This window comes from Pipra filicauda, unplaced genomic scaffold (assembly GCF_003945595.2).
Source record: "Pipra filicauda isolate LSUMZ 115617 unplaced genomic scaffold, ASM394559v2 scaffold881_size60538_pilon, whole genome shotgun sequence".
In the NCBI taxonomy this organism is placed as follows: Eukaryota; Metazoa; Chordata; class Aves; order Passeriformes; family Pipridae; genus Pipra; species Pipra filicauda.
The window spans coordinates 14,844-33,867 of NW_024105066.1; the positions used below are offsets into that span (position 1 = coordinate 14,844).

At 55.7% G+C, this 19,024-nt stretch overlaps 1 protein-coding gene across 2 annotated transcripts in view; it reads right to left on the reverse strand.

The window, feature by feature from the left end:
- Positions 1-8,237: 8,237 nt before the first annotated feature.
- ARHGEF10L (Rho guanine nucleotide exchange factor 10 like) overlaps positions 8,238-19,024 on the reverse strand; it is a 28,541-nt gene continuing 17,754 nt past the window's right edge. For both annotated transcript variants that reach the window (XM_039390905.1, XM_039390906.1), the window contains 13 exons: positions 18,424-18,569; positions 17,688-17,872; positions 17,126-17,241; positions 16,707-16,834; positions 16,503-16,603; positions 15,578-15,699; positions 15,034-15,120; positions 14,696-14,922; positions 14,456-14,610; positions 12,948-13,093; positions 11,594-11,768; positions 9,883-10,005; positions 8,238-9,803 (listed from right to left, as the gene is read on the reverse strand). In XM_039390905.1, the coding sequence (XP_039246839.1) occupies positions 9,313-9,803; positions 9,883-10,005; positions 11,594-11,768; positions 12,948-13,093; positions 14,456-14,610; positions 14,696-14,922; positions 15,034-15,120; positions 15,578-15,699; positions 16,503-16,603; positions 16,707-16,834; positions 17,126-17,241; positions 17,688-17,872; positions 18,424-18,569 (2,202 nt within the window). In that variant the 3' untranslated portion in view covers positions 8,238-9,312. The remainder of the gene's footprint in view (positions 9,804-9,882; positions 10,006-11,593; positions 11,769-12,947; positions 13,094-14,455; positions 14,611-14,695; positions 14,923-15,033; positions 15,121-15,577; positions 15,700-16,502; positions 16,604-16,706; positions 16,835-17,125; positions 17,242-17,687; positions 17,873-18,423; positions 18,570-19,024) is intronic.

A 19,024-nucleotide genomic window follows, 5' to 3' on the forward strand; every position in this document is an offset into this window, starting at 1 on the left:
CTGGTCTTACAAAGGATGGGGGTTATTAAACACAACCCTGGAACCCCCAGTTAAGTCAAGAGCGAGGGCTGGCCTAAAATTCTCCCAATGACCCAAATTCCCAGCACTGTAGGGTGGGAATTGGAGAGGCAGCTCTGCACTCGTAGCCAAACCCAGCTCAGAGAGCAGAAAAACCTCTTTTTTAGGATAATTGAAGCCCCTGGGGCTGAATTACCCCCTGGGGCTGCAATTCATCCAACACAACCCATCGATCCCAAGGATGAGGCCACAGCAGGGTGGAATATCCCTGAGGAGGAGCCAAGGTGGTCATGGGGGCTTTGGCATCTTTATTTATCAGGGAGAAATGGGGGCTGCTCCCCCCCCTCCGGGGATTCAGAGGAAGAGGAGTCGGAAACCGAAATCCTGCTCGGAGGGCACCGAGCCAGCAGGAAAAACAAACTCATCCAAGATGTGTGAAGAGGGCAATCACAGCTCTTCTGCAGCCCAAATTGTTGGTTTAGCAAATTACTTTGGAACGTGTGTTTTGACATTTCTGGAGTGTTTTCCTTCCCTTCCGCCCGGCTCAAGGTGACAGTTCCCAGCGCTCGGCCAGGAGCAAAGCAGGAGCTTTGGAGCTTGGCTTCTCCTGGCTGGGAGAAGCAGCTGGATCAGGCACCAGAAATGATGGGAACGGGGACAACCCCATCACCCTCCTCACCTCTCTCCCTCCCTTGGGATACCTGTGGGGCTGCGAGGCTGCCATTCCCTGGGATGGGAACACTCAGCCAAGAGCCAAAGGAGAACTTTGCCTCCCCCTGGCTTGGAGAAACAGCTGGATCAGGCGCCAAAACTGATGGGAACAGGGACAACACCATCACCCCCAGCATCTCCAGCCCTCCCTCAGAGGCACGTGGGGCTGCAAACCCCCATCCCTGGGCCAGGAACACTTAGCCAAGAGCCAAAGGAAAGCTCAGAAGTTTGCCTTTGGGAAGCACCTGGGTCAGACACCAAAACTGATGGGAACAGGGACAACACCATCACCCCCAGCATCTCCAGCCCTCCCCAAGGATGCAAAACCCCCATTCCCTGGGACTGGAGAACCAGGGGAACAACCCCTCAGTGCCCAGGATGGGAACTCATTCCCAGCCCTGCTCCGCACCCGGGGCTGCACTTCCCGAACCTCAAACCAATTGAGGCCCTTCCAGCTCGGGAGGGGCAATTAGTGGGGTCAAGGGCTCTAAATTAATTAACGCTGAGTGGTAACTCCTGAGGTACCAGGGGAGGTGGTGCAGAGGCTGCTCCTCCAATGCCTCGGTCACGGCAGGATCACCCGGTAGCAGAGGTTGGGATTGTCCCACTGCTCCAACATCAGTCGCTTCATTAAGCTCTGAATACAGTCATTGCAATTAGCAGCTGGGATTTATTTTCCCTGGAAAATGGGGGGGAAACCCAGGATTCGGTGCCCGGAGCCTCCCATCTCCACCTGTGCCGCTGCCGCGGTGAATCCGTGTGACAGCTTTGCTGAGCCCGAGCCCAGACTCAGTTCCAGGCTTCACAAGCGCTGATTTCGCCCGCCCCGCTCCCCTCTGCTGCCCGGTTTGATGTGTCTCGCTCAGCAGCTCCCCAGAGGCAGAGCCTGGAGGGAAGGCTCTGAGTGAACACGGATTTCTGGAGGGTTTTATCCGCGTTACTCTCCGTGCCGGAGCCGCCGAGCTGAGCTTTGATCCCGAAAGCCGCAGCCTGGTGGGTCATCGGCTCCTGCTTCCTTTGGAAACGGGAGACAAAGGGGCCGCGGGGGATGTTTTGTGTCTGAAGCTCAGCCGCGCCGGCTCCGGGCGATGCCCGAGGCTGGTTCGGTGCTCGTGGGTACGAGGAGATCACAATCCCGGCTCCAGCTGTTCTTGGCCTTGGCTTAACCCCCACAGCCGGGAAAAAAGCTGGAGGGAGCTCCAGAGGTGTCGAGCAAAGCTCCAGGTCACCCCTCTGCAGCCTCGGCAGAGCTGGGACTTGTGAAAAGGGGATCTTCCTCTCAAAGCCAGCCTCTGCTTTTGCTCCTTCCATCCCCAGATCGCTCCTAGTACCCCAAAATTTCTCCTTCCACCCCCAAATTCCTCCTTGCAGTTTCCCAGGGAGCAGTTATTTACCTCCCCGCTGGGGGGGGGGGGGGGGATGGGAACCCCTCACTGCCCATGAGGAGATAATTAAAAATGAGAAATCTCGCCTTAAGCAGACTTTGGAGATGGCCCAGGAAGGGCAAAGACAAGATTTGGGTGTCACAAACACCTTAAAATTCCAATAAATCCCTTCGGAGGGGGCTGGTAGCTCAACAGGGAAGGTGGGTTGAAGTTTTCCAAACTTTCCAAGTGCTTATTATCCCTTTTTTCCCCCCTCCTTCCTCTTCCCTTTTGGGTTAAACTCCCGAATTCCTGCCTGGATTTAGCCCCAGGTGCTTTTCCAGCCCCAGTAAAGAAATGCAGGAGGTGCAGCCAAGGGAAATGGGGCAGTTTGGGCAGGATGTGGCTCTCTGGGAGGAGCAAAGCCCGGCTCAAGGAGGAGGATAAAACCAGTTTTGAGGCAACTGGAGCTCACTGAGAGGGGCTGAGCTCCACTCCAGTTAACCCAGTCACCAAACCCGGACTGGGGATGTTCCCAGGCTTTTGCAAACTCCCGAGCTGCCAAAATCCCTCCTAAATTCAGGGTGGGACCCCCAAACGTCCCACCCCTCCCAGTCCCTCTTCCCAGTCCGAATCCTCCCCCCAGCCTCGCTGCACTGATGCCGTTGCAGCGTCTTTGCCCTTCAGCACCTGCAGAGGTGAGAAAATCAAGGCGTAGAGGCAGAAATTGCTCCCTGTCGCTGCTCAATCCCAAAGAATAAACAGCATTCCAGGGAATTCCAGCATTCCCAGGTGAGCTGCCACCCAATTGCCTCTGCTGGAAAACCGGGAAGCAACGTGGAGATGCCCCGGCAGGGAAAACCTTCCCTTAAGCATCCAACAGCATCAGGATTATTCTCTGCTTTCCCTTGGGTTTAATCCTTCGAAAAAATTTCCTTTGGAGGAATTAAGAGGGCTCCAATATTCCCTGTTATCCGCGGGAAGTTGACTCCATCCCGCCGCTCTCCCCGTCCCACCCCTGCTTTGTTTTGTTCCCTAAGAATTTTCCCGCTGCATCTCGGGCACGGCTGGAATTTCGCAGCAGCACGTGCGCGGGGAAACAAGCCGGAGCTGCAGCTGGATTTTGAACTATCCCGGTTTTTTTCCTGGCTGCGGGGTTCCAGCTGGAGGAAGCGCCCACCCACCTGCGGCGGGCTCTGCACCTCGACACCCGCCCTTCCAAGGGATTCCTGGGAGCATCCAACCGCCCTCCCGGGGCGTCACGTTTTGCTTCCAGCCCGTTTGGAGCACGGAGGGGTTGGAAAAGCGGCTCCGCATCCCAAGGTTTGGAAGCAGCGGCCATTTCCCCGCCGGGGGAGCGGCCGAGGAGCCGCAGCCGCTCCAGGGAAAGGGGGTGAGGAGGATCCGCGCGTCCAGCCCCGATCCCAGGGAAGGGCTGGGAAGGGAAATGGGATTGAAGGGATGAAGGGACGCCTGTGGAGCTCCCAAAGGTGCGGCATCCCGGGAGCCCCGAGGGGCAGGAGCATCCCAGCCCCCGAAAGCCCCTCCGGAGACCCGGAGCGGTTCGTTCCTCACCTCGACCCGCACCGATCCCGCCCAGCTGACCCGGGAAAGGGGGATTGTTCCCAGGATTTGGGGGATTCCCCTTCCAAGCAGCCCCAAACACTTGGTCAGGCTGGGAGGGGAGGCCAGAACCTCACTGAAGAGCCACTTTTGCTGGAGCTGGAGCTGCTCCCCCCTCAGATCCATCACTCCCTCACCAGGGTTTTATTGCCGGCAATAACTCCTGGAAAATCCTCCCCAGATGGGAATTTTATTGGGATCATCACTGCAGTCTGAGTTATGGGGCTGTGATCCCTCAAAGGAGCTGGGCCAGGGTGGAAATCAGGGATCCTGCAACTTTCCTGACCTGTTTTTATGGGATTGAGGACAAGGGAGAGGGGAGAAAATGTCATTGATCCCATCCAGGCCAGCTCCTATTCCAGGAGAAATAAGAAAAAAGGGACTTTTAATTTTTTTTCCTAATTAAGCTCATCTTTCTGAGCTTTTCCACCTGGGAATGACAATTCCCTTGTTTCTTATGGCCATAGAACATCTATCTTTCCATGTATACAGGAGGCGGTGGTGCTGCATAAACCCTTCTAGTGCTGCTTTACACATGGAACCACTCCTCAATCCCACTTTTTTGGGAGGGATTCCCATGCAAACCACCCAAATTCCCATTTTTTCCACAGGGAACACACGTGTGAGGATGTCCTTAGCACTGGGATGGCCACAGATCCTGATTCAAGGAGGGGTTTAGGGCTGGTTCCTGGAGGATTTGCATTAAATTTGGGGAATTCTGGAGGAATAGATCCCAAATGGTGGATTTTCCATGAAAATACATAATTATGGATAATTACATCTCCAGAAATAGATATCAAATATAAGTATAAATTATACAAACGTATAAAATCTCAATTGTCTGCTGCCTCCAGGCTCCCTGCCCTGAGGATGAGGGAGAGGGAGGAATAAAAACCAGCCCCAGGACGAATTTCTTCTCTAATTAAGGTTTAATTGGTGCAAAGAGAGCCTTGAAAATTGTACCCCCAAAAACAAAGGGATGGGGAAAAAGCAGAGCCTCTCCTGTGCTGGAACCTGGGAAAGGGGCATGAAAAAAGTGGAAAATTAATAAAATAAATGGAAATAGAAGGGATTTGAAGAGCAAGGATGGATTTAAATCCCTAAATTATTCCAGTGCCTTGAAGGGGGAAATATCCCCTTTAATTGGGTGGCACCCACTGAGCAGGGAGGGAAACAGCCCAGGGGACTCCAAGGAAAACATCTAAGGCTCAGGGATGGTTTGTAAAGGGTTTCCTTGGAAGTCAAGGTTGTTCCCATCTCATCTGGCAGCCACGGATTGGGTCTGATGGAATCATTTCCACCCTCTGGCTGCTGCTTCCATAGGATTTAATAACCCACTGATTTCAGAAAGAGCCTCAGTGCATCCCATGGGAATAATATTCTCCTTCCTGCCTTATATATATATATAAAATATATATTTGTGTATATATGTGTGTGTCCTATACATACATATTACATATATTACACACACATTTATGTATGTGTGTGGATATTAATGTATATGTCTCTCTCTATATATCTGTATCTGTATACATATACTGCAAGAGCAGTGTAGGGAACAGAACAAAGGTCTCTATGGAACCTTTGTCGACCTCACCAAGGCTTTCGATCCTGTGAGCAGAAAAGGTCTGTGGCAGATTTTGGACCGTTTAGGTTGTCCCCCCAAGTTCCTTAAAATGATCATCTCACTCCACGAGGATCAGCACAGGCAAGTCAGATATGGCAATGCACTTTCTGAGCCCTTTCTAATAAAGAATGGTGTGAAACAAGGCTGCGTTCTCGCTCCAACCCTATTCACAATCTTTTCCAGCAGGATGCTCCAAAGGGCCACGACAGACCTTGATGATCAGGACGGGATCTACATCCGATACTGTACTGATGGAAGCCTCTTCAACCTAAGGGGACTGAAGGCCCACACCAAGACCCTAAACCATCTTGTCCGGGAGCTGCTTTATGCTGATGACGCCGCCCTTGTCGCCCACACAGAAGCAGCCCTGCAGCGTTTAACATCCTGCTTTGCAGATGCTGCTGAGCTCTTTGGGCTGGAAGTCAGCTTAAAGAAGACAGAAGTTCTCCATCAACCTGCACCTCAGGAAGTCCCCCATCATCCCCACATCACCATTGGCCAATCAGAGCTCAAATCAGTCCAGCAGTTTAATTACCCAGGCAGCCTCATCTCCTCGGATGGTGAGATTGACGGGGAGATGGACAACAGGTTAGCAAAGGCATCGAGAGCTTTTGGAAAGCTCCATCAAAGAGTCTGGCAAAATAAACACTTGAAGAAAAGCACCAAGATCGGTGTTTACAAAGCCATAGTGTTGTCTGCTCTCTTATATGGATCTGAATCATGGGTCATCCACCGCCACCACCTGCGACTCCTGGAACACTTCCATCAACGCTGCCTCCGTACGATCCTAAACATCCACTGGTCAGATGATGTGACCAACACATCTGTTCTAGAACAGGCAGCAGTCACAAGTATTGAGGCCATGTTGCTGAGAACACAGCTGGGCTGGGCAGGGCACATCTCCAGGATGAAGGACCAACCACCGCCTCCCGAAGGTCCTGCTTTATGGTGAACTTGCCACCGGCTGCCGCAAGAGAGGAGCCCCAAAGAGGAGATACAAGGACTGCCTGAAACAACATCGCAGCCTTGGCCATATTGACCAACATAACTGGTCTACTCTGGCCTCCAATCGGGAGGCCTGGAGACACCTCATCTATAACGCTGCTGATGCCTTTGAGAACACAGCAGGATCACCCTTGAGGAGAAAAGGCAACGCAGAAAGAACCGTGTCTTGCAGAATACACCATCTAAAGAGTCTTTCTGCTGTGCCTTCTGCAACCGGACATGCCTGTCTTGTATTGGCCTCATTAGCCACCAGTGTGCCTGTAACAAACGTGGGTAGAGCCTTCCTTAATCTTCGTTCGCGAAGCCTGGCCATGACATACATATAGAATAGGGTCTGGTGACAAGGATCAGCCACAGGTTGGACTTGATTGTCTTGGAAGTGTTTTCCAACCTCAGTGATTCCTAAAGGACACTCGTTTGGGATAAGGAAATAAAATCCAAGGTGGTGGAGCAGCCTCCTGGTGCCACCAGTCCGTTCCCAGAGGGAAAACAGCTGTAGCTCCAAGAGCACCATCCTCATTTTGGGGTGTTTTAGTTGGAATTGTAGCCCGGGGAGGACTGCTGGAGTCCCTAAAAATTGGGTTTCTGATGTTCCTTTATCTCATTAAACTCCCGGATTGGGGTCCCAGAGAGCCCTGCAATAAACACAAACATGTATTTAATGCTGTCATTCCAAAGCATGGGAAGTCCCTGCCAGGCCCTGGAAATCCAGCTGCTTTTCCCACAGGTCCTTGCAGTGACAAAGTTGCAAAGGAAAAGAGGGAGAACAGGTGGGAAAATCCAGGAGCTCCTTCCCACCCTCCCCTTGGCACCGCCGGGCTCGTGCTCCTTCCTCTGGGGCATCTCCAGGGCCAGGCTGGAGAATTCCCACCCTCGGAGCTGCTCCACAGGGAGAAAACTTCAGCAGGGAGGGCAAAGGAATCCCAGGCCAGCTCAGCCCAGCTCCGGTGGATGAGCCGGCGCTCCAGAGCCACGGTGCCGGACAATCCCAGTGCTCCGGAGCGGGAGCCTGGACAATCCCAGCTCTCCAGAGCAGGAGCTGTTGGACAGTCCCAGCTCTCCAGAGCAGGAGCTGTTGGACAATCCTGGCTCTCCGGAGCGGGAGCCGCCGGCCCATTTCAGGGCTGAGCGCTTGGGAATTTCGATCTGATAATTGTGATGCTACAAATGAAAATCAAATTGGAGGCACTTAAAGGGTCGGGTCATAAATTGATTTAAGTCCTCGGACAAGTTTCCACGTCGCTGGCCTTGGATTTCTGCGAGAATGGAGCCGTGCCAGAGGAACAGGGGATGGGGCACATCCTTCTGGGGATATTCCCTCCATCCCACACCATTCCTGAGGGGGAAAAGGGTGTTTTGGAGCTTCCTGTTGATTTCTGAGGATGTGCAGCTCCAAGGGGGTGGATCAGAATCCCAGGGTTTGGGCCGGGAGGGACCTCAAAGCTCATCCCATCCCACCCCCTGCCATGGCCAGAGACACCTTCCACCAGCCCAGGTTGCTCCAAGCCCTGTCCAACCTGGCCTTGGACACTTCCAGGGATGGGGCAGCCACAGCTTCTCTGGGCAACCTGTGCCAGGGCCAAACCACCCTCACAGGGAAGGATTCCCTCCCAATATCTAAGAACTGGATTCCCTCAAATCTGGCTTTCTCCGCAGTCACAATAATCCTAGAATCCCAGACTGGTTTGGGTTGGAAGGACCTTAAAGCCCATCCAGTCCCACCCCTGCCATGGGCAGGGACACCTCCCACTACCCCAGGTTGCTCCAAACCCCGTCCAACCTGGCCTTGGACACTTCCAGGGAAGTGGAGCCCCTTGGGATGTTCCCACCAAACCAAGGGAAGGAATGTTTGCACCCGAAGCCGGAGTTACAGAACTGCACAAAACACGCCAATTCCTACGGGATTTATTTCCACACTCCCCCCATTTCCTTTCCTTGGAAGCCAAGCGTCCTCAGCTCCCAAAACCGGGGGGTTTCGTACCAAAGAGCCTCAAGTCACAGTCCAGAAGAAGTGGTTATTCCAGGCAAAACCCGCTGGGAGCTGCCACCCCCATTCCTGGCGCTCCCAGTGTCCCAATATATACAGATTCCTTCTTTGTACAGGTCATAATATACAACATATTTATATATATATAAATGTATAGAGGGGGTACTCACACACGGACACACGGACACCTCGGGCCGGGAGCAGCCCCCCCACAGCCCGCAGGGAGGGCGCCGCTCCCGCCGCCCGGAATTCCCACTTTCCATGCAAACAGCTGGTTTTCAGGGAAGAAACTCCCCATTTTTTTCAGTTTTTTCCTCTTTATAAAAATAACAGGTGATGCACCCGGGGCAGGGCCACCCCCGGCAGCTGTTGGGTGGCTTGAGGTAGGTGCCGGGTTGGTGGGGAATCCCGGGAATGCTGCAGCAGCAACCGGAGCTGCCAGAGGAGCAGCACGGGGGGGGGAGAATCCCGGGATCTGCCAGATGAGCAAGGTGGGGAGAGAATCCTGGGAAGGCTGCAGCATCCACGGGATCCGCCAGATGAGCAGGGTTGGGGGGAATCCCGGGAATGCCACAGCATTGGTGGGATCTGCCAGGGGAGCAGGGTGGGGAGAGAATCCCGGGAATGCTGCAGCATCAACGGGATCTGCCAGATGAGCAGGATGGAGGGAATCCCAGGATCTGCCAGATGAGCTTCGTGGGGGGGAATCCCAGGATCTGCCAGATGAGCACAGTTGGGGGGCAACTCCAAGAATGCAGCAGCATCAGTGGGATCTGCCAGATGAGCAGGATGGCAGGAAATCCCAGGATCTGCCAAGTGAGCAGGATGGGGGGGAATCCCGGGATCTGCCAGATGAGCGGGGTGTGGGAGGGTCCCGGGAATGCTGCAACATCAGTGGGCGAGTGAGGAATCCCGGGAATGCCATAGCATCAGTGGGATCTGCCAGGTGAGCAGGGAGGGCTGGGATCCCGGGAATGCTACAGCGCCAGCGGGAGCTGCCAGATGAGCAGGGAGCTGTCGCCGTTGCCCGCCCTGTCCCTGTGCGGGCCGTCCCCGCGGAAGTTGCGGTACCCGCGGCCCCCGGACACGATGGCCACGGAGGAGATCTCCTTGCGGGGGGTGTCGCGGGCGCAGGGCCGGCTCCTCACCCACACGTCGGGGTCGTCGGCCAGCTCGTAGATGGACCCGTCCTCCTCGGCGTGTGCCGGCGTTCCCGGCGGGGATTCCCGCACGGAGAGCAGCTGCCCGGGCAGGTGGGCCGTGGAGCGCAGCCGGTACTGCAGCAGGATCCCTTTCTTCCTCAGCTCCCGCGGGGGAGGCCCCTCCAGCTCCGGGCCTTTCTCCTCCTCGGCCCCCTCCTCCTCCTCCTCCCGGTCGCCCCGGAGGACGTCGGGGGCCAACGTGCTCAGAGCCACTGCCAGGAACTCCACGGGGCCGCCATGGCCGTTGAGGGACACCATGCCCTTCCCTGCGGGAGAACGCGGGGATGTGGCTCCAGCCGAGCCTGGGAACGGGGGATTCCCGGGCGGGGAAGGGCCGGGGCTCACCGGTGATCTTGGGGATCCCCTCCAGGCGGGGCACGGGCAGCAGCACGATGATGCCCTGGTCGGTGCCCACCCAGAGCGAGCCCTGGCAGATGAGCAGGCTGGTGACACGCACGTGCTTGTGACCTGGGCAGGGGAGAGAGAGGAGCGGGGAGAACTCCACATCAAACTCCCAAAGAATTCAGCACCGCAGGAGATTTTACGCAGAACATCCTCTGGAAGCCCCCAAACCCAGGATGATGCCCTGGCTGGAGCCCCCCTAGAGCAAGCCCTGGCAGAGGTGACACAGATGTGGGTTTTGATCTGTGGAAGCAGAAAGAAAAAAGAGGCTGAGGGATAATTTCACATCAAACTCCCAAAGAAACCATCACCAGTGGATTTTTTTGCCTCTGGAAGCCCCCAGAACCAAAGCAGCACCTTGGCATGAAGGTCTCCATGGCGGGGAAAGGGCTAAAAATCTACACAAATAAAAAGGAGAGCAGGGGAAAAAAAAGAGAAAAGTGAGACTTCTAATGGGAAGTGAATATTTTATGGGCAGGACTTAGCGCCGCACGACGTCCGACTCGGAGCAGCAATAAATCCACAGAGATGCAACTCTGGGTTCCTCCAGGAGGATTTTATTAATGACCTGCCAACTTAAAAAGGATGAAGGAGCACAAGTTCAAAAATGCATTAATCCCCACCACTCGCTCGCCCGGGAAGAAAGGGAAGTGATGAATATTGGAACATGCCCTAAAAAAGCGGGAAAAAAATGGAGCCAAAGGGATTTACAAGAGGATCCTCGGGACCAACGACAAGATCATGGAGCTCCCAGGGGAACAGGGGACAGCCCAGGGAGGGGCAGGAACACAGGGATGGGAATGGGATGGGGGGAAATGGGGGAAAGGGGTGCACAGGGCAATGGGGGGGTGCATGGATGCGGGAATGGGGCAAGGATGGGAGGGAAGGGATAGGGGAACGAGGATGGGGGGACAGGGATGGGAGGGACAGGGATGGGAGGGACAGGGATGGAAGGGACAGGGATGGGGGGAACAGGGATGGGGGGAACAGGGATGGGGGGAACAGGGATGGGGGGAACAGGGATGGGGGGAACAGGGATGGGGGACAAGGATAGGGTCATGGATGGGGGGACAAGGATAGGGTGCAGGGATGCATAGGGACAAGGATGGGGGCAAGGAGAGGCATTCACAGAGCAAAGATGGGGTGCAAGCATGGGACACAGGGATGGGGAACAGGGATAGGACACGTGTGCAGGGATGGAGACATGGACGGGACACATGTGCAGGGATGGGACACATGTGCAGGGATGGAGCACATGTGCAGGGATGGAGCACATGGACAAGGTGCACATATGGAGATGCAAAGCTGGGATTCATGGATACACACACAGGGGCACAGACCAGCTCAACCTCTGCAGCCCGTGAGCAGAGCCCAGAGCTCCAGAGCCTCACCCAGCACCCTGTTTCTCCCCAGTCCCTCTGGAGAGCAGGGAACCAACCCCAAAGAGCACAAAATTAATTTGTTCATTTCACAGAAAGAAAACACAGATTTGAAAATTCTAAAAAGTCGTAAGTATTGAGACTGATTTGGGGAAAGTCAGACTTTGGCATTTTAAATATAACAATAAATTCTAACAAGTTGTTGTTTTAACAAGGAGTTGCCAGGGCAATGCCCCCAGGGCACTGCCAGAGCAGCCGGGGGGCTCAGGGCTCACCTGGGAGCACGAAGGTGGTCCTGGTGGCGACGTTGATCTCCTGCAGGTGCTCCAGGGTCTCGGTGTGGAAGAGGCGGATGGAGGAGCCCGAGGCAAAGGCCATCCAGACCCCACTGCCCGCCTTCACCATGTGGGTCACGCTGGCCTCGGCCTCGGGGTGGGCCTCGAAGGTTTGCTGGGGGGAAGCCCAGAAGGAAATCAAAAGGGGGCTCCCCAAAAGTGCAGCTTGGGCTCTCTCCAGGAGCTTCTTTGGGGCTCCAAAGCTGCACAGGGAGGGGCCAGAGTGACCCTGAGTTCCCTTCCCTCCTCAGCAGCTCCAGCTCTGGGAGAGCACCTGGGAACCAGCCCATCTGCAAACCCCTCTGGGATTTTTGGGATGGTAACACAGCTTTTCCCACTCCTCCAGGGTTTTTGTCCTTCTCTGAAAGATTCATTTCCCAGACCAAATGCATCTGCAAAATCCATTTCAATACAGGGTGAGACCCTCCTGCTTCCTCTGACCCCAAAAACCAGCCAGGAGAGGCTCAGCCTCCCTGCCCCAGGATCCTTGGGAATCATGGATTGGGCCATCTGCTTCCCAAACTCCCCACTGGAGCATTTCCCTGTCAGACATGAGATGCAAACTGCAGGAAAGGCACCTTTTTGGCATCAAAACTCATCCCTGCTGCAGCCTGGCCTTTAAAATTTACTTTACAGTGAAAAAAGAGGAGCTGGGGTTGATCCCCTTCCCACAGAAGGGGCACAAAGCACCTCCCAAAAAACCTGTCCCAAGACAGGAGTGAATAGAGATTTTCAGGTGATCTCCCCATATTTCCCCACCCTCCCTGGGATCCATTCCATGCTGGTTTATTCCCAGACCAAGACCCTATTCCACGGCACTATTTACACCACCCCATAGCAACCCTCACCCCTATTTTTTTCCCCTTCTGCAAAAAAAAAATCCCCTCCTGTCATAAATAAAGAGGGAGCCTGGAAAGGAATCCAGTCCCCAATGCATAATTCATGTCCATCAGCACCCTCGGGCTGGATTTATGACAGCTGATACATGCAAACCGAGTTGGGGCACTAAATGTGGAAATGAAGGTGGGAGAAAAGGGGGTTTTTAAAGCAAAAAGCGACTCTGCAGCATACCCTGGTTGTGCAGCTGCAGGAGGGGGCTCAGCACCTCCCTCCTGTGATCCAACACGGGAGGGAAGGGAGCCAGAAATGAGGGAAAGCAGCAGGAAAAGGCTGGTTTGGGCAGTACAGGGCAGGGATGGGCCCGGGCAGGGGGATCAGCTGGGGCTCCAACCCCGCCCCAGAGCTCTGACCGTTCCCAAGGGATGCAGATCCCGGATCCTGGGGATGCTCCTACCTGGGCCCGGAGGGTGGTGGCATCAAGGACAGTGACCTGGTTGGCACAGCTGGCCCACAGGGTCTCCTCCAGGGTCAGCAGGGCACGGACGGGGCCGGTGCCCACGGGCAGGCGGGTGGGCTGCGCTGCCGGGTCCCAGAGCCCCCCTGGAGCACAGGGATGGGATCAGGGGGAGCACCAGGAAAATCAGCTTTGTGTGGAGCTGAACCCCCCCAAAATGTGGGCTGGGGTCACTGGGGACCCCTCACACCTCCAAGGATCCCAATTCCACAATCCAAAGGCCAAAGGGGGGTTATTCCCTCCGTTCCAACCCCTCCAAATTCCCTCTGCTCCCGTGCAGCTTTGGAGCAGGGAACAACTGCCCACCTGCAGCACTCAGGCACGTTCCTTGTTGGAAAAGCCAAAAATCCCCCTTTTTCCCATTTATCTGCTCTTCAAGTGACACTCCAGGGCCATTCTGGAGCGTCCCTGTGAACAGCATCCAACGTGGATTTGGATGAATCCACCACCAACAGCTGCAATACATAATCACTCTCTTTTTTTTTCATTTCCAATGCTTTTTTTTAACTCAGACCCTAAGATCTGATGGATAAAAGAACCCTTTGGATCCTCCAACCTCTTCTCCCATCAGCAGGGGTTTGCAACTGATTCCTCTTTCAGCAAATCCTCATTTCAGCTCTTTCAGGGAAGCTTTTGCCTTCCAAAAAAACAGGGATAAGATTAAAAACTTCACCCTGCAGCCCTGCCAGCAGCTTGCTGCCATCACTGTGCATTTACACAATCAAAATTCAATTAAAAGTGACTTTAATTGGCTCCCAGGGTTGCTGTAATTTGGGAAAGGGGACGTGCAGCACCCAAAAATGCAATTTAAGGGGGTTTAGTGGCTCTGGGTTGACTTGGGTGCTGCTCCCTGCAGGTTCTTGGAGAAAACAAGGCGGTTTGTCCAAAAATAGGCCAAGTTCCACATTATTTGAGGCTCTTTCCTACCCTCTAGTGATGAAAAAAAGGTATTTACCCAGGAAAGCAGTCACTGGGGTGGGATGGAAGCTCAGCCTGAGCCAGAACCAGGGCAAACCAACCCAAACTCAAGCTGCTAAAGGAAAGAGTCTCTGCGTGGGTGGGGGTTGGAGGGGACCAGCTCCATTTATAGCACCAAAAAGGTGATTTTTGCAAGGCAAAAGCTCCAAATCCTCACACATCCCATCATCAGGCCCTTCCTGCAGCCCCCAAGCAAACCCTTTGCTGCCCTCTGAACTCCTCAGCAGGATCATTTCCCACCTGTTCTCCCCCCAGAACGAATCCCTCTTGCCTTCAGTGAAAAGCCCTTTCCTTGCCCAGGGCTGTGAGGGGAAGGGCGAAATTTTGGCGAGGAAAAAAATGACAAATGGAGAATTATCACTATTTCAGTGGCCAGCATATTTTGCTGGTGTGAGAACCTCCCAATTCCACAAAGAACTTTCTCATTCCATGGGGTTTTTTAGGAGGTTTCCCCCAAACAAGCTCCTCACCGTTGCTCCGGGGGTAGGCAGCCACGGAGCCGTCCTGCAGTCCCGCGAACAGGAACTCGGGGCTGTGCCTCAGGCACAGGATGGGCTGCATTCCTGGGCTCCTGCAGCTCAGCAGGCACGGCGTCCCCGTGTCCACGCTCCCATAGACCAGGATGCTGGGGAGGGAAGGGGTGGCAGCTGCAGAGGCCGCGCTGTCCCTCGGGGCCGGGCGCTGGGCTGGCAGCGGGAGGGGGGGCTCACCTGCCGTCCTGCAGCCCCAGGCACACGGTGGGATGAGGGGCTGGGGGGGGCTGCTCGCCGGCTCGGGGTTCCTGGCAGCCCGGGGCATCCCCCTCCTCGGGCTCCGGGATGTATTCCATGCACAGCACCGGGGAGGCCACCGGGAAGGACTTGACGGTGCGCGGCACGGCGCGGTTCAGGGAGAAGATCTCCACCTGCCCCCCCGCGCCCTCCTGGCCACCCCCCACCTGGGGGGACACACAGCGGGGTCAACGCCCGCCACGACCCCACGGGGGGGCTGCTGGGGACACGATGCCCCAAAGCCAGGGGGTTTGGCCCCGTTTTGGGGGGTGGCTCACCCAGAGGTAGCCCTGCGGCAGCGACGTGCTGACGGCAGAGAAGCCCAGCAGGGAGGACTGCACGGGGTTGTGAACTGCGGCTCCGAGCTGGGGACACAGCAGGGCAGCGCCCCAAAATTAGCCCAGCACGGGCAGGACAGTGGCAGACACCCCAAAATCGGGGGTCCAGCCACAGCCCCGCTGGTATTTCCAGCATTCCAGAGGGGGCTGCACCAATTTCTGCCCTCGCAACCGACTCAGGACACCCCATCCACTGCGGGATTTCTGCCTTTCCCCCCCAAAAAGATGGAGGGAAAGGGGAGATGGAGAACCCAAATTACCCCAACACAGGCAGGATAGCAGCGGACACCCCGAAATTCGGGATCCAGCCACAGCCCTGCTGCTATTCCCAGCTTTCCAGGGTGGGCTGCACCATTCTGTGCCCTTGCCACCGACTTGGGACGCCCCATCTGGCCCCCCCACTGTGGGATCCCGGCCTTTCCTCCCCAGAATGAGGGATGGGAAGGGAAGGGGGGATGGAGAAGAGGTTGCTCATGGCTCTCACCTGCAGATCAAGGGCTTTGGAGGAGAAGGCTGGCATGTGGCAGGAGAGGATGGGGCACCAGAACGGGGCTTTGCTCTTCTTGTCTTCGTCGGGACAGAGCCAGCCCGGCTGGTTCTCCTCCCCTGCGGAAAGACAAGGAGCTCGAGGGTCACCAAGACCCCAAGAAGACCCCAGAATTTATAACTGGAGGTGCAGGGCTCTCACCTCCAACCCCAAACCACCATTACCCATGGATTTGGGATACACCTCACCCCGTGCTCCCAATTATTGCAGCGCACAGCCAAGGAACCACCTCCGGCAGCAGCAAAAAAGTCCCAAAAATCAGATATAGAAGAGCAAAAAACACCCCCGATGTGTTTCTTCACATCAGGCTTTAATGTGTTTTCATTTCTAACTCATGGATACAGGATTATCCCCCAGGATAAAAAAAAGGGAAAACAAAACAGAAACTGTTAAAAAACAAGAGACTCATAAATTATTCCAGCCCAGGGGGATCTAAGCACTCAAACAGAATTTTAAATTCTTTTTATTTTCTTCCGTTAAACTTATTTTTGCTGCTGCAGTGGCTGAGGGAGTTATAGAGGAATAGGGATTGGGAAGGGGCAGGAGGCTCCTCCCTTCCTCATTCATCCCGTTCCAAGGAAAATGGGTCAGCCCCGACACCGCTGCCATGAGAGCCGACAGAAATCCATCCTTTTGTGACTCCAGCCCAGAGATCCCACCCGAGAGCACCAAATCCCAAAGCATTTGGGGCCGGAACTCGCCATTCCCACCATTTCCAGCATGCAAATCTCCAAGATGTTCTCCATCACCTTACTCCCAAAGTTTCCCCCCACCCCGCCCTGTTTGGGTTGGGATGCTCCCAGCGATGCCAACCCCTCTCCGCTCCCAAGCCTGGCTTTTCCAAGGAATGCTGGTGACTCACTGAGGCCTATCTTGGCCAGGTGCAGGCGGTTCACCCAGGAGATCTTGCTCAGGGGGCTGGGGGTGATGAACACGACCATGACGCTGATGGGGCGGCCGGACCTGTGTGGGCACAGACCCCCAGGTGGGTCTTCGGCCCCTTGGGGTGCAAGGAGCCCCCAGGACCCCACACTCGTGGGAGGAGCCCCCAGGACCCCACACTCACTTGTCCGGCTTCCCGGGCAGCAGCAGCCGCAGGCGGCACTTGTTGGCAGAGTGGATCTCCTCCTCCTTCACCCTCACCATCCTCTGCAGTGCCAGGCACCAGTCCTGGGCCACCGTCATGTTCAGGTTCTGGGGGACAGTCACACATGGGGGAAGGGCCCCCAAAACCAGCCTGAACCACCCCCAAACTTCATCCGTGGGGCTCCAGAGGAGGCATCCCCAAGGTGTCCCCAGCGACCCCCAAAGAAGTGCCCAGAGATCCCAAAGAGATGCCCAGAGATCCCCCAGGAGGTGCCCAGAGATCCCAAAGAGGTGCCCAGAGATCCCAAAGAGGTGCCAAGGAGCCCCATGGTGCTGGGAGGTGCCCCAGGCTGGCTGTCCCCAGACCACACCCTGGCAGTGCTGGGACCACACAGGTACCTGGTAGGTGCCGTGCAAGGTGCTGATGAGGAGGGTGATCTGCTCCACCACTGCCAGGTCCTTCTGCAGGTCCTGCAGCTCCTGGAAGAGCCGTGGTGGCCCCAGGTAGACTTTGTCTGGGGAGCAAAAGGGGAGAATTGAGGTCCACAGAAGATCCCAGAATCAGTAAGGTTGGAAAAAACCTCCCAGACTGAGTCCAACCTTTGACCCAACACCACCATGTCAACCAGACCGTGGCACTGAGTGGTCCTTCCTTAAAGCCCTCCAGGGATGATGTTTCCACCACCCCCAGGGCAGACCATGGTGTGACTTCTCATGTGGAAAAATGGAGAACTGAGGTCCATGGAGGATCCCAGAGACAATTAGGTCAGAAAAGATCTCCAAGATCAAGTCCAACCTTTGACCCAACACCACCACAGCACTAAGGGCCACATCCAGTCCTTCTTTAAAGACCTCCAGGGACGGGGACTCCATCACCTCCCCGGGCAGCCCTGGTGTGAGGGAATGCTCCATCCCAGCCCCCCCAGCCCTCCCGGCCTGGGATCCCGGGATGTGCCCTCACTGTGCGAGGCCTGCCCGGCGGGCGCGTGTCTGCGGGCGCCGGCGTTGTGGATGACCACGTTGTCCTTGTCGTAGGCGCCGCCCTCCTGCCCCACCTCCACCACCTGCACCTGTGGGAGGGCTGTGCTCCACTTCAGCACGTATTTGGGCCCCAGGGGCACCAGGCTGCTGATTTCCAGTTGGCCTCTGCCGAGGGGAGAGGGAAAAATGGGTGTCAATGAACAGCAGGTGCCTCAGCTCGCCCCGAAACACGAGTCGTGCAAGCCAAGCCCCGTCTGTGAGCCCACCCCGTGCACCAGTCCATGCCTGAACCCCCAGCCTGGGGCACACAAGCACAGCAGACCATGGTTGGGACCTACCCTGCGTCCACCGGCCTGGAAAAGGGGAAAAAGGATTAATAAAGAAGTTTTAGGAGGAATTTAAGGAAGGTTTTCCCCTTGGCAGCATCAATCTCTACCAAGCCCTGAGGTTCCAGCATGTTCCCGGACCCTGCACTGACTCCAGCACCAAGGAATGCCAAGGCTTGGCATGAACAGTGCCAAGAATGGGGCAGAGAAACCCCAAACCAGGTGGGTTCCTCCCCAAAACAAGGCGAGGTGGCCTTTAAAGGTTCTGTCCCTCCTTGTGGTAGTTCCCCAAAAATCCCACCAAGCCAAACATTGAGGTGGGGACGGGGCGGGTTGGGTATATCAGCACTTCACTAAGTGATTTTGGGGTCTGGGGGGACCAGCACGTACTTGAAGTTGATGTTGGCACAGACCAACATGTCGTTGAGCAGGAAAACCTTCCTCTCCTTGGACTTGATGAGCTGCCCGCGGTCCCCGTACACCGTCTCCGTCAGCGTCTCACAGAGCAGGAGCTGCCTCTGCCCCGAGCTCAGCAGCTGCAAAGGGGATGGAGCGGGCAGGGGGCTCAGCCTGGGGGCTCCTGGAAGCCTCCTGACCCAAAATTTGGGTCAGTTTTCCATTATTTCAAGGATTTTCCTCCAGCTGGGCGCACGGACAGTCCCGAGTTCCGTGGAGCAGGACGGGTACCGCGCTCCGAGGCTGCACCCTCTCCACCCCACGTGTCCAAGCACCCTTCTCTCTTCATGCCCCGGATCCAAATCCTGATCCCAGTGCCGAGCCAGCGGCTGCCCCGCCGTGGTTTTTGCCATCCCCAGCCCAGGATGTGTCGCAAGAACTTGGGGTTCTTTTTTTAGACACAAACAGTTGCAAAATCAGGGGGATGAGACCCAGCAGCTCGTCCCGGAATTTCCCTGCGCCAACGCCAAGACTTGGTTTTGATTAAAGTCCTTTCAGGGACAGCAGGGATCTGGTTTCCTGAAACCCCTGACAC